We start from the raw sequence: 21994 nt of genomic DNA, 5'->3' as shown, positions 1-21994 counted from the left end.
GAGGTTCTTGGTCGACCAGACCTCGGAAGGTCAGCAACCGATCCTGTGTTCTTGAACTTCTCATACCAGGCTTTAATGCTCTTGACATCAGGTGGAGTCCTCCCAAATGTTGTCTGGAACTGTCTCTGCACCGTGGTTGGTGATCGTGTCTCATGGTACCACAGGACACACTGTGCCTTCTCCTGGTTGGTTGGCATGGCTTCTTGGGCTTCTTACTTACGTACTACAAACCTAAAACAAAAAAATGGAGACTTGGTAAAACAGAACAAACCTAACACAGACAAAACTTTTATAGTTTGTAAACAATTCAACACCAGTTTCATATTTCTATCTTATTTCTAGCCTGAGTTATCAATTTCTGTAATCAGGGAAGGACTTCTCGGACACCCTATATATATATATATATATATATATATATATATATATATATATATATATATATATATACAGTGGCGGATCCAAGGGGGGCTATGGGGGTTATAGCCCCCCCGTGACGCTCAGGTATACACTAGATAAAATTGGCTTCAATCCTGCTTTACACTGGATAAAACGGCAAAATATGGTTTAACCCCTTAATTGATTATATCCTGGATCCGCCCCTGTATATATATATATATATATATATATATATATATATATATATATATATATATATATATATATATATATATATATATATATATATATATCATTGTTGAAATAAATTTATTTGATGCGAAGTGATGTATTAATTTAAAAGTGATTTGCTATCGCCATATTTGATTATAACGGCGAAGGCCAGGATGGCTTTGTGAAAAGGCACTAGTGTAAATATTGGGAAGGCGCTATAGCAATTAGTCTGAAAGGGGAAGTATTAGATGCCGGTTGCTAGATATTTCAGATTATTTTTACTACATTATTTTAAATATAAGATAATTTTGATATAAAGATACTTTTAGTTTTATGTTTGATTAACAAATGTCCCCATGTGTCAGTGGGCAATATTTTTCTTCCTTCTACACCTTTCATAAGTAGATAAATAGTACATTTGTTTGCTTCACAGGATGTGTTAAATATCATCCGCCTTATGCATCATACTAAACGCCTGACTACCTGCAGGAAACATATGTTAGTCGAACTCTTTAGTATGGCACTAATCGCATATCATTACGACTCTGCATAAGGTCCCATATGTTTCCCTGACATTTTTATTAGCTGTTTTGACCAAAGTGTCAGTGTCACACAGTAGCAGAACACAGAAAACAGAGTAACACACGCTGTTTCACTGATTTGTAACAGAAAACTGATTTTCCGGAACAAACTAATGACTGAGAAAAAGTTTGTAGTTATTTCGAGCGTAATAACAACAGTGACATTGAAATACCTTTTCGATTTGTTACGGTAAACATTAAATGAAGGAATGTACTTTCCTTAATCAGCTATATATCTGAGAACTCTTTATTAGTATAGGTACAGTACAAACTACTTTCTTTGGAAGAAATCTAAGTTAGGTTTATTATTCATAATTATAATTAAATCTTTGAAATTGTATTCTTTAAGTAGTTCATAGACTGAAAGTATTTGAGAACAAAAGACCCTGAGACGAATATTCGGACCCAAGAGGAACGGGAATGGGGAATGGCGAAAACTTTATAACGAGGAACTACATAATTTATATGGTTTATCCAACATTGTTAGGATCGTCAAGTCTGGGAGGCTTAGGTGGGCGGGTCATGTAGCTAGAATGGAAGAAAGTAGAAACGCTTTCAAAGTTTTGACTGGAAGACCAATCGGAAAACGACCATTAGGAAGACCTAGGCGCAGATGGGAGGACAATATTAAGATAGATCTCGCAGAGATTGGAATACAAAGTAGAAACTGGATGCAGTCAGCTAAGGATAGAAGTCAGTGGAGAGCTTTTGTGAACGCGGCATTGAACCTCCGCGTTCCATAGGCCATAGATTTAGTTAGTTAGTTAGTTAGTTAAGTAGTTACTAAAATGAGTATACTAGTAAATTCAATGGGCCTCACTATTAAGACATTCTTTTATTTTGTGATATTAAAAACTGAAGTATTTTCTTAATCTTTCGGGGAAACCAAACAATAAACAAGTAAAAGTGAAATATTTTAACTAAAGTATTGAAAAACATCCTGGTAAAAATAGTGAAAGTTAAAAACAAATATTATAAACACGGAAGACTTTCACAAGGGAAAATAAACAATCCTATTTTCCCAAATCCAAAATAAAAAACAAAAATATGGAATATATATATATATATATATATATATATATATATATATATATATATATATATATATATATATATATATATATATATATATATATACTCTAAAAATCTTACAAAAATCATCACATTGCAATCACAACTCAACCTCAACGCATTCGCACAACATCGTTTACAGTGGCGTTCTACAATCTTAGAGTTAGTGGTGTGCAGACTCAGCTGTCAATTGACTGTACCTGATCATGGACTTCAGCCAAGTCCAAGTACGCAACTATGAACTCTGTCCATTATTATAATGAAATATGCATATGGCAGTCTTAACATAAAAACGAGAATATGTAACCCCGTGTAAATCAAAATATTATTTATTATCTTCTCCATACTCTCATTTACTTTAAATGTTATTCATTTCTCTCTTAACGTTTTGGTGACGGTTATACATTATATACGCATATGCAATAAAGTCACGTTTTGTATTATTCTTCTATGAAGCTCTTTGTCTCCTTTCAAGCACTATACTATCTGCCCTACGTCAATCAATCATGTTTTTAATTAAGTCTTACTATACCTTAGAAAGAATTATTCATGTATGCATTCTCTTCTATCAACATCAGGTGTAAGTTAAAATGTAAAGAAATGATTATTTTCACTCATTCACATGACAGAAGCATTCATACGTGTTTCTGTGAACTTGTATACGTACGAGTAGAAATAAAGTGCGTCTGGCGTTACTGAAAAGCACTCGTAAATGACAGATATTGGAGGAAAGACACAAGTACTGCATGAAACTGTCAGAAGTGGTATTTCTTGTGTGTGTCAGTGGTACCTACCTGAAATATTATAAAATTCTATCTCGAGAGTCAAATATATCATGTTTTGCTTTTCAATTTGCCACGTTATGGGATACTAATTTAAAAACTTATAAAATATGAAAAATGGAACTAGTTATTGTATATCACTCACTTTTTTTAATAACTCGTCTGAATTACTAGTAAATTTCGACCTTCCGTGTTTATAAAATCTATTAGGTAACACTGAAAGTGACTATGTTTTTAACTTCATAACTTCACAACTCTCGATCAGATTTTCAACAGAGATGAGGTTCTGGCCTGTTTTTTTTTTTTTTTTTTTTTTTAACATTTCACTTTGACGCTGACATTTGCGGGAGGGGAAGGGGAGATATTTATATGATCGAAAATGACATATATTAGTGTCGAATCCATAGTTTTCGGGGTCGCTGAGATGAAAAGTGACACTTTCGATGCCGTTAAAATCCAAATTTAGCCTCACAACTTGCGGGAGAGGAGGACGGGGGGAGATATATAAAACTGATCGAAAATGACTGATATCGGAGACCGCTTCAGTAATAATAAAAAGTGACTTGGTAACGGAACATGTTACTATATTATTATTATTATTATTATTATTATTATTATTATTATTATTATTATTATTATTATTATTATTATTATTATTATTATTATTATTATTATTTTATTATTTTATTGTTATTATTATTATTTTAACTGAGCGAAGCGGGTAATTGACACTGATAGTATCGAAAACAAGTGTATTTTGTTGTCAAAAATGCCGTATCTCCATCATACCTTTACGCCATCCTCTTTTATTGAGTTAACGATACCAGAACAACTTCGTTCTCCACACAATTTCTGTGGAACGTTTTCTTGTTTGGTGTTTTAGTTTCTTTTGTTCATTTGCTTGGTTTTATTTTTCTTTTCTTAAAAAATATATAAAAGCAAAGATTTGTGTTCATGATGTCTTGATTTTCGAGAATTACGTATGATTTTAACTTATTCCATCCACAATCCACTTTCGCACTAGCATGTACTTTCAGAATAACAAAGTAAATAACTGGAACTTCTTACAGGATTTGTCCAAGAAGTAATGAGACTGAGTCTATAAACAGGAATTTTTTCATCTGATTTTAACAATTCCTCAAAATTCAAAAAAAAAAAAAAAAAAAAAAAAAAAAGTCCCTTTGGGCGTCGATGCGCCGCTTTCAGCGCGATTTCCGTGATTCATTCGCTCCTTGGAACTCAGCTTCAGAAATACCTTTTAAAGATTTGTTTACGGCCTTCTGGATGGGGGATTACTTCTTGGACAAACCCTATACGCCTACTTCTCGCCTGTAGAAAATTTTGTTATGGGATACAAGGAGTGGGTTAATCTTAAATATGTACCCAAATTTGAGAAATATATCCCTTTTCGAAAAAAAAATTAAAAATGCCACGAAACGTTAATAATTTTACGTAATTTGCAACCTTTGGTGTATATGTGGAATATAAAATAAAATCTATTTCTTAAAAAAAATTAAAACCAGCTTTCTTTTTAAATTTCTTTTATTTACAAATTAAAAATCAAATTAAAAACCATACTAAAAACAAAAATTAGTCCTGTTTGGAAAAAGATTAGTTTTCTTGAATCATCAGAAAAAGAAAAAAAAAAGCAATGGGGAGTAGTCTCACCAGACAAAATCAATATAGAAACTCGACGATCTTCATGTAAATAAGAGTTTGTATTACATCGCTCCCCATATTTTTCTTTTTATGATGCATAAGTAGAAGTTTAGGTAAAGAGTAATTTTGTTGGAAACGTGCTTTTTTTTTTCATTTTCAGTTCGTAATATTTTATTCTTGTTTATTTTTAAGAAAGAAAACATGTTTTTAATTTTTATTTTTATTTTCAATTCTGTTATTTTTACACTTCTATATAGATATTTCTGAGGATTACCACCCTCTTTGGTCTTAAATCCGTCACGTATGAGGAATAACGTCCCTTGGCGAGCAAATTATCCAGGGCTGGATTAACCAATCTGGAGGCCCGGGGCTAGAAAAAATATGTGACCCCTCCTAATTTGATCTAATACATTTCTGTAAAAGTACAGTAGGAAAGTGAAGGGAATATGTTTCATAATTTTGGTCATATTTTATTTTATGAAATGATTGTATCTTCATGACTCTTTTTAGATAGCCAGTTGAGATTTTGATCAGAGTGGAGGCCTCTGTTCACCTGGAGGCCATGGGCTAAAACTTCTCTAAGCCCTCCACCCCTTAATCCGGCCCTCATAGTATCCTAAAGAAGCATTAGATAATACCCCGGCATTTGCGTGGTATGAACGAAGAACACACAGTGAAAAACCTCATTCAGGATTACGGATGCGCACGAGACAGGATTTTCCTGACAAAATTCAAGTCGAGACACGCCTCTTCCAATAGAGAAATATACATTTTTCGGGTCGAGACATCACTTTTACAGCACATTTTCGAGACGAGACAGCCACAAATCTTGTCTCGTGCGCTTCTCTATTCAGGATGACTGACCTGAAAAGGCATTTACAGCAGAGATGGCATGGGTCAATGAAAACTTGACCCATGACCCAGTACCTACTGGACACACTACTCATTTTGACCCATCAAAACCCATCGTTATCAACTCTGACTCATGATCCCCGTCCTCCTTTCCACTGGCTAAAGAGTTTATATTTGTAATAAAACAAGGCTGTGAAATTATCACTAGTCGGAGTTTGAATTTGTACGGTCAATCACTCAAGCACTGCTCTGTTACAATATTGGTGGATCTGGCCTTTACGATATAAAATGGTAAAGTGTTTGTCATGCGCCGTATTACGATGAATTTCGATTTAATTATCGTATATAATTTTTCCTTGTTGAATTACAGATGCTTTCCAGTGGAACATAAGATAAAATTTGGAAGTATCAAATCAAGGTAAAATAGGCCAACATAAAAAAGTGTAAAGTTCGACTGTCTTAAAGGCAAAGCCCTATTGCTATTATTACAATTACAAATATCAATATCCAAAAGTGCCTGAAGTTCTTTGTTAGAGACGCTCATTTCAGATAAGTAAATAGAAACAAATAAAAAAAGGAAGAAAAAATAAGGGCCTTGAAAGTAAATCGTAAACAAATTCACCAGTGTTCAGAAGGTGGTGTCTACAATGCACTGAGCAGAATGGGTCAATGCGGTCATAGTGGGTCGGTGAGTCACAGTGGGTGGTACTGTTTCACGTTCTGTTGACCCACGACCCCACTCACAAATCTTGACCCACTCCATCTCTGATTTACACCTTTCTGAAAGAGTGTTCCCACAGGGAAACAAACCCGGGTTCATTCACACCAAAGATGAAAGCATTAGCGATTACGCTACGCGGGGCCACAAGAATTACGCGTGAAAATTTACACTAACCCGCAGGGACGTACGCAGGAATTTATTTCGGGAGGGATCCAAAGCTTTTCGGGGGGTCCATACACAATTTCAGGCTAAATTATATTAAAAATTTTAAAATTGCTCCTAAAATTAGACTAAATTTACAAAAAAGTCCAGATTTCGGGAGGGGTCCGGACCCCCAGGACCCACCCCCTGCGTACGTCCCTGCTAACCCGTATTATTTTGTTCAGTTGAATGAGTTCTATTCATTGGTACGTGTTTCATGTTGGACATTATGTTTCATTATATGCCAATTAATTTCCTCTTGTTCGTTTTCCTTTCTTAAGAAAATATATCACGTTAAATTTTGTATTCATCTGTGAAAATAAATGCATCGGACTAAAGTCATGGTTGGATCTACAGCAAATTCGTTCTAAACATTTCGGTTCTGTACAAGCACACGTAACCCGATATCGAAAGCTACTCAAAAGACAGAAAACAGCTCACATCGGAAATAGTTTCTGCTTAATGGTTAATGTCTGGCAAAAGAAATGAGATATATGAAGCCGTGTTCCTCACTTGAAACGAGATTTCGTATTAGTTCGTTGTTTATCTTTCTAGTGAACAGAAATAGCCATGACTCAAAGGATGCAAAGAGGCTGTTCAAATAATTTACAACAGTTGAATTCCTAAGAAAGTGAAGAGTTAGCGAAATCTAGAAATGCGCGTTAACCATCCTTCGAAATTAGGACTAATGCAGTAGCTTTCTTGCTAACTGATCACCACGCTTAACGGAAAAGTTGATTAAAGCGAAAATCAGGGGCGTCATTTAGGGGGAGCAGGAGGGGACAATTGCCCCCCCCCAAGAGTTTGAGGAATACATATACTTTAATCAATTGTCTACTAATATACTAGTACAAAACGCGAAAGTCTTACGTCGGTGGTGCTCTTGCCCCCCAAGCGAAGTCCGAAATGACGCCCCTGGCGAAAATCACTCCTTTATAGCCCCTAAATAACATAAGGCATTGGATGGGAAAGTGGTGTAACTCATTTTTTGAAAAAAGAAATGAGTTTATGTCATTTCCTTGAACTTGAAACTATAACATGTTGGTGACAAAGTTGCGTATCTCAGAGTTAAAAGACCAGGCCATAGGCCAAAAGATGGCAGCACAAAGAACCGATTTTGTTTAGGAATGCGCACGAGACGAGTCGAGACAGGATTTTCCTGATAAAATTCAAGTGGAGACACGGCTCTTCCAATAGAGAAATATACATTTTTCCGAGTCGAGACATCACTTTTACATCACATTTTCGAGACGAGACAGCCACAAATCGTGTTTCGTGCGCATCCCTAATTGTGTCCGCTTTTTCTATCTCGATTCTAATAGGAGTCTCAACATCTCACAATGTCTCGAAATTGAGTTACTCCACTTTGCCATCCAATGTCTCATATAACACCTTTATAATGACTTTAAAAAGACTTACAATATTATAACGCAATAAATTAACCTTCCAAAATGAGAAATTTCGAACACAAATTCTTTCATATGACACACAGTTGAATGAATACTGTATCTTGAAAGAAGCACACTGACTAGACTACTTCATAAACCATGCACTTAGTTACGGTGTCGAAACAATATTAAGGCAGAGAAACATTAGACCCGTAGCGATTAGTTGCAGGGGCGTCATTTCAGATTTTGCTTGAAGGGGGCAAGAGTACCACCAACATAAGACTGTCACGTCTTGTACTAGTATATATAGTAGACAATCGATTAAAGTATATGTATTTCTCAAACTCTTGGGGTGGGCAACTGCCCCCTCCTGCCCTCCCTAAATGACGCTCCTGATTAGTTGGTTTATTGTTGTTAAGAACCGAGCCAGCAGAGAACGAAAATGGCTTATTTCTTTGAAGATGGGAGGCTAAGAAAGAGTCCACTGTACAGTCTGCAGCAAAAAAAACTGCAAAATGAGCATGTAAGTTTATTGCGAAACTACGCCTAACAGCCCAGGGAATCAACATAACGTCTAAGTGGCACGAATCACGGCAGGGGAAACCTCTACGTCCTCCCCTGGACACTTATTTTGGAGCAAAAGACTTTGTCGTTTCACAATCAACTTACATGTTCATCTTGCAGGTTTTTTGCTGCAGACTGTACAAGTAGGCCTATATATTATTTGAAGACGAGATAGAAGTTTAATTCGTAGCAAACAAGAAACACAGTTCTTTCATTCCCTCGAATGGATTGCTGAATGACAAACTAATTCGTTATGTGGCTTATGAAACAAACACACCGCAGAAACAAAGGATTGCTTTTGGATCATATGATAATCCCATGCAGTCGAGTTTAAGTGCGTATTATCCTCACATCTTCCTCGTTCCCTACCCAAACGTCTTTTCCCTAGTGACTTTGCAACAAACATCACCTATTAGGCCTATGTAGATGAGACAATGAAAATCACAAAAGACTGGTATAAGTTAGGAATACCACTGTTATCCTGAAAATTTGCAGCAATTATAGGTACACTTAGTTAAGGGAAGATTGAAATGATAGACACTATTAAGAAGGGGAAATTTAAATGAAAGTGTGAAAAACATGCTAAAATTTAAAAACACACCACGTAATTATACCGAAAGTTGTGCAGCAATGAAGATATACTGTAGATTCAGCATCAAGAATATACAGAGTGGCCCAAAAGTAGGTGTGCAGTCCCGTACAGTAGTGTTGCTCGTTTCGTAGTTAGCAATATTAAAAAAAAAAAAAAAAAAAAAAAAAAAACGTAACTTTCAACGTTGCCAATCTTTCTTCTAAAATTTTCTTTGAAATATGCTATTCTACTTATCTTCTCCGTATCTTCCTACAAAATATCGATCAGTAATATATTTTAAGATAAAAAAAAGTACCAAATACTAAAATGTTAAAAATTTATTGAATTGTTGAAAAATAGAAATTTGTACAAAATATTGTGTTAACGACAAATATCGATCTGTAATATACTTTTACATCGAAAATATGAAAAAAATTGAGAAACATCAAAATATTCAATGTCAAAAAATTGGAATATCGAGAAACATATCGTATCGAAGTATTGCAATATTGCAAAATATCGAATAACGAAATATTGGTCATCAATAAGTTTTGATATTGAAAAATATCTAAGGTTTAAAAAAAAGTATCAAAAAATTGTGCAAATACAAAAATATAGTTTTAGAAACATAGCTGCGAAGCAAATTATTCTGTTTATGACATGCAGACCAATATCACAAAAAATAATAAGATACTTATTTAAGCGAAACTGTTCTTCACAATGCTAAATTACTTTTCATTGCATTCCATGCTTAATACTGGGTCGATACATAAGTTCGTGCGGTTCTTATATTTTATATTTTCTTTTAATTCTGCCGTTCTGTTAATTCAAATACAAACACAATATAGATATAACATTTACATTTTCTATGAGTGTAACAATACATTGCATACATTTTACTGTCACTCACATTAACTCACAACCACTCAGTGAATGTATTCACCTCCACTATCTACGACCTTTTGCCAACGTTCAGGTAGCAATTCAATGCCTCGCCTGTAGAACTGTTTTGGTTTTGACTGGAAGAAATCTGTTAGCCATTGGTCAAGAGAATCTTTTCTGTGCTGTTCTTTCAGCAATTGCTTCATTTCCATGCACTGCACAAATTGTTCTCGCAGCTTCTGCTGCACTGGATCCTCGATTAAACTCGAATAAGTAAAATATGGCGGAAATGATCACTTTTCTCAACTTGACATTCCATATTAGTTTGGCTGAAATCTATACAGTAATACGTTCACAATCAAGAAAATCTGTGTTTCACAACATACAAACTCCAAACTACGGTAAAGCAACGAAATAACGATAAACAATCGCTTCACGACGCATTGTTGCCAACCCAAAAGAAAACCGCACGAACTTATGCATCGACCTGATACATTCAAGTGCATCTCAGAATCACTGAAATAATCATTGCAGAAATTGTGTCCGCAACAACAACAACACACACATTACATCTCACTTACTCGAATTTGTTATCGGCTGAGCTTGAGTAACTATTTGGGTCCTCGGTGATTCTTTTGATTTCTGAGAAACAACAATGTAGTTTTGTGTAGCGATGGGTCAGCTTCTCATCTAAAATTAGGGTATTACCTTGCACATAGGTTAGAGGTTTATCATGGAGACATTTGATTGGGTCGACTTTCTTCACGAATTTTTTAACAGAAGGATGAAACGGGTCTACATCAGGTATCCTACAGTTAGGGCTCCAGACCAAGTAACCTTGACCTGAAATTGAAAGAAAAAAGCGTATTTATAAGAATATAGCTACATAAACAAATAGTGTTTTCTGTGTTAGCAAAGGAGGAAAAAAAGAGTTATGGGAGTATTGCCGTGGAAATTTGCTGTCCAAAGGCAAAAGAACCATATATGCAAATTAGGAAAAAATTCAGTTATTAATAGCGGACAAATCATGCAAAGATGGGGAATTAACTGACAATAGCAGAAAACAATATCTATAATATTGGCGCGTTAGGTTTACCGCATTCGTAAGTTTCTGGATTTTAAGTAAATATAAAGGTAACCAAGAAAGTTCTGTCGTTTTCACCCACCACTTTCAAACATCGATATGTCACCTAAGACGTACCTGGGAGATCAAAAATAGTACCCATCAGCATCGACAACCTTCTGCCAAGGTTCTAGAAGGCCATGGATTCCACCGCGATAGAACTTGGTGGGCCGCGAAGCGAAAAAGATCACCTTCCAGTTTACACCTCTACTATAGATTTGAACTTGAGTCTTCTAAGTTGATTGTTCAAGGAATGGAACAGGTCATAATCGGACGGTGCATAATCGGACTGTTATCCGGGCAATATGATGGATGCACTAGTGTTTCCCATCCAAGCCGTGGAATGGTGTCCCGAGTCATCCTAGCCACGTGGGTTTTAGCGTTGTCCTGTAACAGGAGGACCCATTTGCGGTTCAGAATTGCTGGCTCCAGAGTTTTAAGTTTTTCTTGAACACTGCTCAACTGTTGACGGTACACAGTTCCATTGATGCTCTGACCAGCTGATAGCAGTTCCCGATGCACAATGCCGCGAGCAGTCCACCAAACACACAGGAGGATCTTCTTCTCGTGCAGTGCGGTTTCGGCTGTTTTGGAACTGGTTCATGGGATGCTAATCAATGATGACGGCATCGTGGAGCTTCGTACAGGGCTCACTTCCCATCACCTGTCAACACCCTATCCAGAAATGGCTCCTTCCTCAGACGAGACAGCAAAGAAACACAGGTGTGTGCTCGCGTTCCCTTCTCGTCCGGAAAGAATCATGTGGAATCCATCGACCCAACTTGTAGATAGTGCTTCCTAAGTTGATGGAGATGCTGCCGAATGGTTTCTCCACTCACGCTGAATTGTAGTTCCAGTTCCTCACATGTCTGGCCACTGCTCGCCTCAATTGCTGTCTGAAGATCTTCGTTTTGTACGTGTTGGTCTTCCGGAACGTGGTGCGTGTTCGAGTGTTGTTACGTCACCGTCCTTAAACTTGATTAAACCGCTGCTGTACTGTCCGTGTAGTCACAACACCCTCACCAAAGGCATGGCATATCTTTCACCCTGTTGCAGTTTGAACATGCCCTTATGACACTCTCTGGAGGTCCCATATTGAGGGACAGTCTCCTCAAGTTCCAATATTAGGGGTTTCTGTTATCTTTTGAAGTAATTGTTTTTTATTGAATTACGATGGAATCATCTCCACATCCAGTTCAAATTTCTGAATGTTTACAACTAAGTGTTATTAGTTATCCTCTTGCATCCCTGATACTGCAATACTAGAATATAATATAACATTGGTTCCAGTCCAGATTCTAGTATAGAAAAAAAAAGATTTTTCTTTATATTTACTAAATATTTCAATGAAATTTGGGGAGTTCGCTACTTTAGAACGTGTAGTATTTATTGATTTGTCTTTCGTGAAAATACTTGAAACTCAGCCCAGGAAGCAGTTTGTTCAAATATTAGAAGAGCCTATTCTAAGAAGATTCTCAGAAATATTTCTCAGAAGTTTATAAATCCTTGACTTATGTGCATGGTATAATTCTATAGACAATGAGCCACAAACTAAGAATCCAAAATAACTACCATACAACTAGAAGATTCGCAAGTATTTTTTTCATTTTTCCTTTTCAATATGGCATGTTTATAGGGATGCGCACGAGACGAGTCGAAACAGGATTTTCGTGACAAAATTCGAGTCGAGACACGGCTCTTCCAATAGAGAAATATACATTTTTCGAGTCGAGACATCACTTTTACAGCACATTTTTGAGTCGAGACAGTCACAAATCTTGTCTCGTGCGCATCCCTACATGTTTAATATTTAAAGTTCGAAAATAATTTTAACTTTATACCTACCAACAGTATTTGAGTGAAACTTCCCAGATATATATATATATATAGTACAGAGTATATAGTACTTTTCAAGGTATTCTTGTGCGTTTACTTTACCAGAAACCGTGATAGGGACGTCAAAATTTAAGAAAAGTATTTTTCAAAAAAATTGGAAGACATTTTTTTCGTTTAATTTCCCCAAAAATTTTTGGATCCTCGACACATTTCTTATGGTATCATTTGTAATATCAATTCATTCGAAAGACAATGACGAAAAAAATTAAGAATCTTAGGTAATTAGGGTATGACTCGGAACTTCTTAAGTATTTATTTTGTTTGCTTTTTCTAAGTTAGGAAAAGTTCAAAAATATTTTCTCTTCTTACCTAATTCCTGTGTTTCTATGACATTTGAAATGTACATTTATCCTAGGATATGCGTAATTTTTAGATATCTTTCGTGCAGGTATCAGTACTCTGAAACCAACTAGGGGCATTCAAAAGTTTAGTACATTTCTCGGAAAGTTCCCGGGAAAATCACCTAAATTTGTTCGAAATTTTGTATCTGTAAGTAAAGCATTTGGTGTCATTTGAAAACTCGATTTATTTAGAAGACAGAGACTCTAACGTAATTATGGCAGGAACAGGATGTTTTTCAAATTAAAGTCTACTATTTCCTTTTCCTCTTCTTTTCTTAAGCTATTTGCACAAGTATAATATTTACGTTTGGGCAGGCTTATAAATCCTAACAAGAATTTATAATTAGTAGAGAAGAGCCAGGGGTGTAGCCAACAGGTTTATCCAGGAGGAGCACATCGTTTTTGAGAGGGGCCAGCTAAAATGTACAAAAAAAATGTGTTACATTTAGTGATTTTGAGACCTGAAAAAACCGGAAAGGTTTGGTTGTCATCCGGAAAACTAAAAGCACTGTTTCTCAGCACTTTTTCTATTCTTCATAAATATTATGTACCAGGTAGTTTCTATTATACTTAACCAATAACTACTGCCCCGTACCAAACGTTATACCTTTGTGCATGACTATTTCAATCTAAAACTTTGAACACAGAATCTATCTACATAAGACTGATTTTCATTGAAATTTCACTTAATTTCTTTAAGATTTCCTGACAAAAATATTTATTTATTATTCTTGACTAAAAAAAATCACCATAATTATTTTTATTAACATCTATATCTTACTTCCTGTTTTACACCAAGTAGAAAAAAAAGATAACTAAATTCAAACTGAAAAACTGAATAAAAACTGAATGCACAGTTGTGGTAGCAAACTGTGTATTTGGTCATTCCTTACATGGAAGAGACCATACGCGTACTATTTTTCGATTGGTAAATAATTTATTGTAAATTATTAATTATATATAAACTTTGTTATTTTTAAACGATGATGTTTTAAAAGCTGGTCGTTTGGGGGTCCACGAAATCATTTAGAGGGCCTGGCCCCGATGGGCCCCCCGTAGCAACACCCCTAAGTTGAGCTCACAAGAAATTGTGAATTTGAATAGTCAAAGAAAATAGAAGTGTATATTTTGAGAATATTCTCATCTCTAGCAATATCTGTCTCACTTTGATGTCCATGGAAAAGCTTTCTAAAACAAAAGTCAAAGCACAAGATATTTGTAAACAAGCGCTGAATACATTTTAAAATAATATCAACACTGTTAACCTTTTGAAGATGTGCTCAAAAGTGTGCTGTTAGTTGTTCTTCAAATATCTGTTTTCTAGTTATCTTTTTATGTTTTTTTATTGCAGGTACACAATTTTTGAATGCAAAGGCTTTCACAAAGCGAACAAACAAAGTTCATTTCCTTATATCGCGATCGCAAAACAAACACCAGAAAAGCAATTACATCAGCGGACTTCTAAAGAGTTGCTCTGGTAACTGTGTAGATAAAAGGAAGCAAACTTCATGAAACAACATTAAACTAATTTAAACAAGCATCCTAAAATATCTATGTATTTGCTCTTTTTTTATAGGTTCTAGAGAGAGAGAGAGAGAGAGACATAAATTAAAGTAGAATTGACGAAGTTATATCTTTCGAGTAGGGTGACCATAAAATTTTCAGATGAAAACAGAACAGTTTTTAAAAATCACGAGAAATGAGAAACAGATTAGTACGTAAATTTGTTTTAAAAAAAATAGTAACTGGTAAAGCCTCTGCTGCCTTTCGAGCAGTACTGTGAACTATAGATCATGTTTAATATAGGGAATTTCAGTTCAATTCTTGCCTCTTTGTTATTATTGATTATTAATGCCTTTACAAGGAGTAAAGGTACTAGGTATGTTATTTACTTCTTTCATTTGCATAAAACGGGACAAATGCTACTTTTTCTATCTACTGACGAGACGGCCGGGACATGCTCCTAAAACGGGACTGTCCCGGTCAAAACGGGAAGTATGGTCGCCCTACTTTTGAGTGTCTGTAGCAAAGTTAATTATATTCTACGCAGTACGAAATATAACCTTTTAAATATTTGTTGTTACCACCGGTTACTGCTGGGCTTCTCAATGACATTGTTTACATTAGTTTTAATGTATGCAGTTGAAGAACTCTGCTTTCAGACTAATTGAGTTGCGGGGGTACAGCGCTCTTTGCTGGTACGTGGGATTCTTAGTTCGATTCCAGTTTTCACCAAGTGGGCTTTGTAGTGGACAAAGACTATGTGTGTGTAGGTTTCTCGGATTTATCGCATTTCCCTCCACTTTCTTCATTCTATCATTTCGTTCATTATCATCGCCGTCTCTCTTAGTCTCGGAGCATAGTCGTATGACCTTGAACTCAAATATTGAGGTTATTTATTTACGTACACTTACTCGTTTAAGTATCTCAGAAAAAGAAATTATTGAGTATCAAATCGAGCTAACGTCAAGGATAATTGAGCTGATGATTCTTTGAGATGATCTGTTCGACGAGATGCATGTTCTCGCATGAGATGCAATATTGTCCTATACTCCACTTACTAGGGCTATTTTCATTAAGAATCTTCATCCCGGCGAAATTAAAATACCGCTAATTTTACAGTAATTATGTGATATCTTCAAATATATAAAAGATAATTGAAATATGGAACAAGAGCGCCCTAGACAATATTATTTTGCGTGAGGTACCGTTATCACAAGTCATCTAGTGGCTTTATGTTTTCAGCTGTTTAGAAACGCGAAAATAAATGCCGATTTTCAAAATGGCTCGAAATCGAAAGCAGATAAGTGAGTCGTGATAACGGTTTCTCATGTAAAATGATATTGTCTAGGGCGCTCTTGTTCCACATTTCAATTATCTTTTATCTATTTGAAGATATCACATAATTACTGTAAAATTAGCGGTATTTTAATTTCGCCGGGATGAAGACTCTTAAGACGTCTAAAAAAATACCGAAGCAACCTAATATCAGTATCAATTAGTGTTATAGCATCGTTTCTTTCGAAGAAATGTAAATACTTAAAAAATGTCCCATAAGGTCACCTAACACCATACTTTATTCCAGTAAATTTTGTCCACGGAGGGGAGACAAAACAAAATGTGAGGGGCTGCACTGGTAGATTATTAGCTAAGGAGTACTTTACACAAAGGTAACATATAACGTTATTCAATTTATATTAGCACCAAGGGGAGGAAGCAATATGCCTGAAACATATGGCATATTCTAGGATGCCTAGAATTTATATTAGGACCAATATGCCTGAAAATATTGTCAAACACCAAATGGTGAGTTTAGATTGTTGTTCCCCGCATAAATGTGTAATTTGTTATGTATTTTCTATTTTCTAGAAAAGACTTTTTCTAACGTAGCCGTATTCAGATTAAGACAGCTTTCGTCAGAAACAGTGAAATGATGGACCACTAGCTTAATCCAGGAGTCAGAGAAGCCAAATCGGAATATCTACTCTTTAAACATCTATGTTTAAAATGTAGTTCGTATTCTGTAGTGGAAGAAATATTGGAGTTATTTGAGATATATTCTAGGCACCATGATTTGCACATAGTCTATGCCTCGGAGGTGTTATGTTGACTAATTCAATTCCTCATAAAAAAAAATAGCTTCTGATTGGTCCCTCAGGAAACCCAACCGACTTCAGCTCTAGTAAACACAGATGATAAAGCAATTCAAAGGAATCAACTTCATCACCCTAGTATTGGTCACCGTCAAAACACAATCACAAATAAATTCCACCAGATAAAACTTCTTTATGAATTCCAATACGCCACCACGTTTGGTAGCTAAAATCACCCTCTCTTGGGAAAACCAGCAAAAATAAATTATTTCTCCTCGTCTCAAAAGCAGAATTCTCTACTAAACACACCTCATCAAGAATCTGGATGATGCTATCTATATAGTCGAAATAATAAAGAAATCTCCGACGTCAGCAGATGAGAATGAGGCCATGATAGCCCGGTTCAAGAAAATGCCAACACCTATAGTGTAATTGATACTACTTGTCCCTTCTGACAGCTCGCCACACGCACGTGGTGCTCAATGCTGTGTTGCCAGCTTTTGCGTCTGGTGTTGAAACACGAAATTATTCATTGCAAATAAATCTCAGTTTTATAAAATTAAATGACGCAAAAGATAACTAAAAAGAATTCTCTCAATAACCAGCAGGTCTGCTAGTCAAGTTAGCATTCGACTGAAACAATGTGCATTTGTTTATATTCAAATTGGCAACGTGCGGAAAGGGTGGAATGTTTATCATTGCAGCGCGAGAGAAATGAACCACTACAATTGGCTGAACTTGCTGTTGCCATAGAAACAGTTCTTCTTGCCTGATTGTTGTGTCCACGTGCAGGAAGGAAACAACAAAGGAAAGCCACTGTCAGAAGGGACACGTTGTATCAAATGGACCGTAATAATATTCAGTCAGGCATGCTGCCTACGTCACATCACAATCCTCATTTTCTTTCGCAACTAGCACACCTCAATAGCAACCTCATACCATGAAGAGGACACGCCTCTCTGCCAGTCCCTGTACGTATGATATATGTCATACTCTTCTCCCAAGGAAATAGTACATGTTGTGACATCCTTAATAATTATGAACAAATAGAAATCTCCTGCATACAGTTATAGACTCCATTCTACATCTCTATACTCCCGAAAACAATTCGTACGATGAAAGTATTATCAGAAAACTTTCCATCGAAATGCTTTATCTCAGAATGGTAGCCATTCAACCAAGTGAGCACAGTGTACTGAATAGTGTTGGAGCTTGCCATATCCACTAAGGTCCTTGGTGACGTACAAATACATGACTTCCTATTCTTCTCTTTAAGTCACCGGGTGTAAGGTAAGAGAATCCTCCAGTATTATAGCTGCCAACAAATTGGTCAGTCATAGATCATCTGTCACCCTCCTATCAGTATGTGAAACGTTAAAAAAGGCCTCTCCTAACTAGTGATTGCCCGCCCGAAGAAAACGAGAGATGAGCTATCCAAATTTGTTAACTGTGGCAGGTACCGTCCAGACAACTACCAAGAATTCCATTCGTTAAGGAGGTGTGGACCGAACCACAAAAAAAGTCAGGAATGCGTCATTTCAGCAAACATTAATCACTGCAAAAGTCGCAACAACTATCAATGATTTCAGCCAACATCGTATTACATAGGGTTGCAGTCCTTTCATCATTTTGACGACAATGACCCACGCAACAACGCCAAACCACGCTCTAGCAGATTCAACAGCAGCAATAAACAACAACTCATCATGATGTATAGATGAACTGACTGCCTAGAGAAAAAAAGGGGGGAGAATATGCTAAGAAGAAATTGCAATTGAACGGCACATTTAGTTGCGAGAAAGGAGATGAGGATAAAAATAGTAAGCTTAACTTGTACTTTTTCTAAACATCAACTGTAATTCTCTGATGAGAATCATACATGTTTACTGTGCTGATATCTACTAATGAATAAAGCAAGTATACTATCTATAAGTGATCTGTACAATACTCACTATATGTCACTAGCATGCGAGATGCATCATAACTAGTGCTTTCAAACAGGTCGGGTTACGGGTCGGGTCAGTCGGGTCAGCTCGGGTCGGGTTACCGGGTTGGGTCACTCGGGTCGGGTTATCGGGTCGGGTCAATCGGGTCAGGTTATCGGGTCGGGTCAATCGGGTCAGGTTATCGGGTCGGGTCACTTTGGTCAACTGAATTTAGGTTGAGCTCAAACTCGGCTGGAGTCGAAAACTGCTGTTTTTCACTAGCTGCCTAATTAAAAATAGCAATTTTCAATTGATTTTATAGAAATCATAAATCTATTTTGAACACTTGCAGCTAGTGCTTTTATGGTAAATGCTTATTTTTGTAATTGTGTGTATTTTAATTTTTAAATGTGGAAGATTGATTTTACCAATCGACTTTAATATTAATATCTACGCCAATATAGAGTCTGGATTTAGAACAAAACTAGAAGTTGTTTAAGTAAGGCCAAAAGAAAGATTGGATATGGACGACCAAGCCCAAGCAGTACTGCGGTGGCTCAGTGGTAGAGAATTCATCTCTGGTGCATGGTGTCCATGGTTCGATCCCAGCTTGTGCTAAGTAGGCTTTGTGTTGGAGAAACGCCGTGTAGTGGGTTTTCTCGGGGTTCTCCTGTTTCCTCCCACTTTCTTCATTCCACCATTGCATTCATTTCTCATGGTCACCATATCCCTTAGCCTCGGTGCAGATTCGAGGGACCTTAAACTGAATATTTCATTTTATTTTACCAAGCCCAAGGACATCGATACAAGAACAAGATAAAGATTGGATATGCAAGACGAATTGCATAGTAATCTTGCTCTTGGCCTTGTTTTGATTATCACCAAGTAGCGATGAGCGTATTTTCTTGCTTTCCGTATAGTATGAAAGACCATAATCAAAATCACACTTGGTCTTCATTTGTACCGATGAGGCGAGCATTCTTGGCTCTTGTATAGCATGAAAGACCACCAAGACTACGAAATGCAGGACCAAGACTAGACTGCAAAACAAAGAATAAGACGCAGTATTGATGACCAAGACCCAGGGAGCGAATTGTTTGAATTTCATTTGTTGGGCTGAAAGTAATTAAATAAAATTAGTACTTTATAATTAAATATCATGCTGTATTTTTAAATTTTAAATTACAAAATTCATATTATGTATCTTCTTACGTGCAACTATATATACTGTAAAATACGTTTTAATTACCGAGAAAGAAAAATCAAAGTGGCACGGGTCCCTGAATCATAAGAACCTATTTTGGAATGAAAGTTGAAGGGTTGGAAAATTCACAGGTGTTCTCCTGTTTCCTCAACCCTTATCATTGTAGTTAAACGATTTCCTTTTGTCTCCGCCAAGAGACTCTTGCTACTGCCTTCCGAGAAGACCCCCTGCCGTCCGAGTAGGTGAGAACACTGTCCTTGAAGAAAAATTTCGTTACATAGAACTAAAGCAAGAAAAAAAATAAATTTCTCCCACGTCGGACATTGGTATCAGTTATAAAAAGAAATAGCCAAACCTCAAAAGTGCCAAATATTCATTAAGATGCATATACAAATCCCCCGCTTGATCTAGCTAGTGGTTAACGTGTAAGACTTCGGTACACGTAGTCCGGGTTTAATTCCCAATGGGAGTGCATTTTGGCGTTCACCCAGTGTCGTGACTATAGTGCTCTCAAACGGATCGGGTTGATTCGACCCGACCCGACGCGGATCGGTTCAGCTCGGGTTGGGTTACGGGTCGGGTCGGGTTGTCGGGTCAGGCTACTCAGGTCGGGTGAGTCGGGTCAGCTCGGGTCGGGTCAATCGGGTCAGCTCGGGTCGGGTTGTCGGGTCGGGTTATTCGGGTCGGGTTGTCGGGTCGGGTCAACCGGATCAGCTCGTGTCGGGTTGTCGGGTCAGGTTAATCAGATCGGATCACGGTTCGGGTCAGTCGGGTCGGGTCGGGTCACGGGTCGGGTCGGGTCGGTCTTCAACCCGACCCGACCCGACCCGTTGAGAGCACTAATATGTATTTATTTCATGATTGCTTATATTACAGAAGAAAAGCGTGTGGCCAAATAACCTGTGGCGTATTTATACTGAATGAAAGAAAAGCATGTGGTCAAATAATGTGTGATGTGTTTATACTGGATAAAAGAAAAGCATGTGGCCAAATAATCCGTGGCATATTTATATTGGATGAAAGAAAAGCGTATGGCCAAAAAATCCGTGGCATATTTATATTGGATGAAAGAAAAGCATGTGGCCAAATAATCCGTGGCGAATTTATATTGGATGAAAGAGAAGCATGGGGCCAAATAATCTGTGGCATATTTATATTGGATGAAAGAAAAGCATGTGGCCAAATAATTCGTTGCATATTTTATTGGATGAAAGAAAAGCATATGGCCAAATAATTCGTGGCATATTTTATTGGATGAAAGAAAAACATGTGGCCAAATAATTCGTGGCATATTATTTATACTGGATGAAAGAAAAGCATGTGGCCAAATAATTCGTGGCATATTATTTATACTGGATGAGTTTTCTTTACTAGTCCAAGCCAGAAAATGGGAAATATAGTTTCTTTTATATTCGGTCCTAGTAAAAATAAAATTTCCTTCTTTCATGATAGGTTGTAAAATATGGAAGTAAATTTGGAAATAAATGCGTTACATCGTCTGGTACTATGATCCACTTTATTTGCGTATATCTAGTTTATTCCAGGTTATAATAAAATAATCTCTTTTAAAAAATATTTCTCACAGAAATGAAAATCATATATAACTTTAACACAAATGTTTTACTTCTTTTCGTTTTAAGAAACTGTATTTTCCCATTTTAAGGACAGGTCTTTATTTATTGGCGTTTTTTGTAAATGCCTACCTTGTAGTGAATGTCCGTATCCAGACTTATTTCCTGGAACGAAGGAAAAAAGTTATCTTCTTGAATTACACAGTATAACAAACAAAACGTAAGAATATTAGTTTCCGTTAAAACTAAAGTTATTTATGTTTTCACAAACATAAACTATAGGAGAGAAATATGTGGGGCTTGTGTACTTAAATCACGGAAAAGCATACTAAATTATGCGCTTATTAACATATTCTTTTATATAACACCAGGCCTGATACACCCCAATATTATAGTTTATCTGCTCGTCACAGAATCACAATACAGTACCGTGCCGTGAGGGTGTGAGCGGGGCGAAACC

The 21994-nt window shown here is 36.5% G+C and overlaps 1 protein-coding gene across 1 annotated transcript in view; it reads right to left on the bottom strand.

Moving 5' to 3' along the window:
* Nucleotides 1-21994, bottom strand: part of LOC145676221 (uncharacterized) — a 118089-nt gene that overhangs the window by 12916 nt on the left and 83179 nt on the right. Inside the window, exon 3 of the mRNA XM_081747147.1 lies at nucleotides 10463-10724. Within this exon, the coding sequence (XP_081603273.1) occupies nucleotides 10463-10724 (262 nt within the window). The remainder of the gene's footprint in view (nucleotides 1-10462; nucleotides 10725-21994) is intronic.

This window comes from Thermobia domestica, chromosome 18 (genome assembly GCF_964235325.1).
Source record: "Thermobia domestica chromosome 18, izTheDome1.hap1.1, whole genome shotgun sequence".
In the NCBI taxonomy this organism is placed as follows: Eukaryota; Metazoa; Arthropoda; class Insecta; order Zygentoma; family Lepismatidae; genus Thermobia; species Thermobia domestica.
Note: the sequence above shows the minus strand (reverse complement) of the source record. Positions and strands in the feature narration are given on the sequence as shown.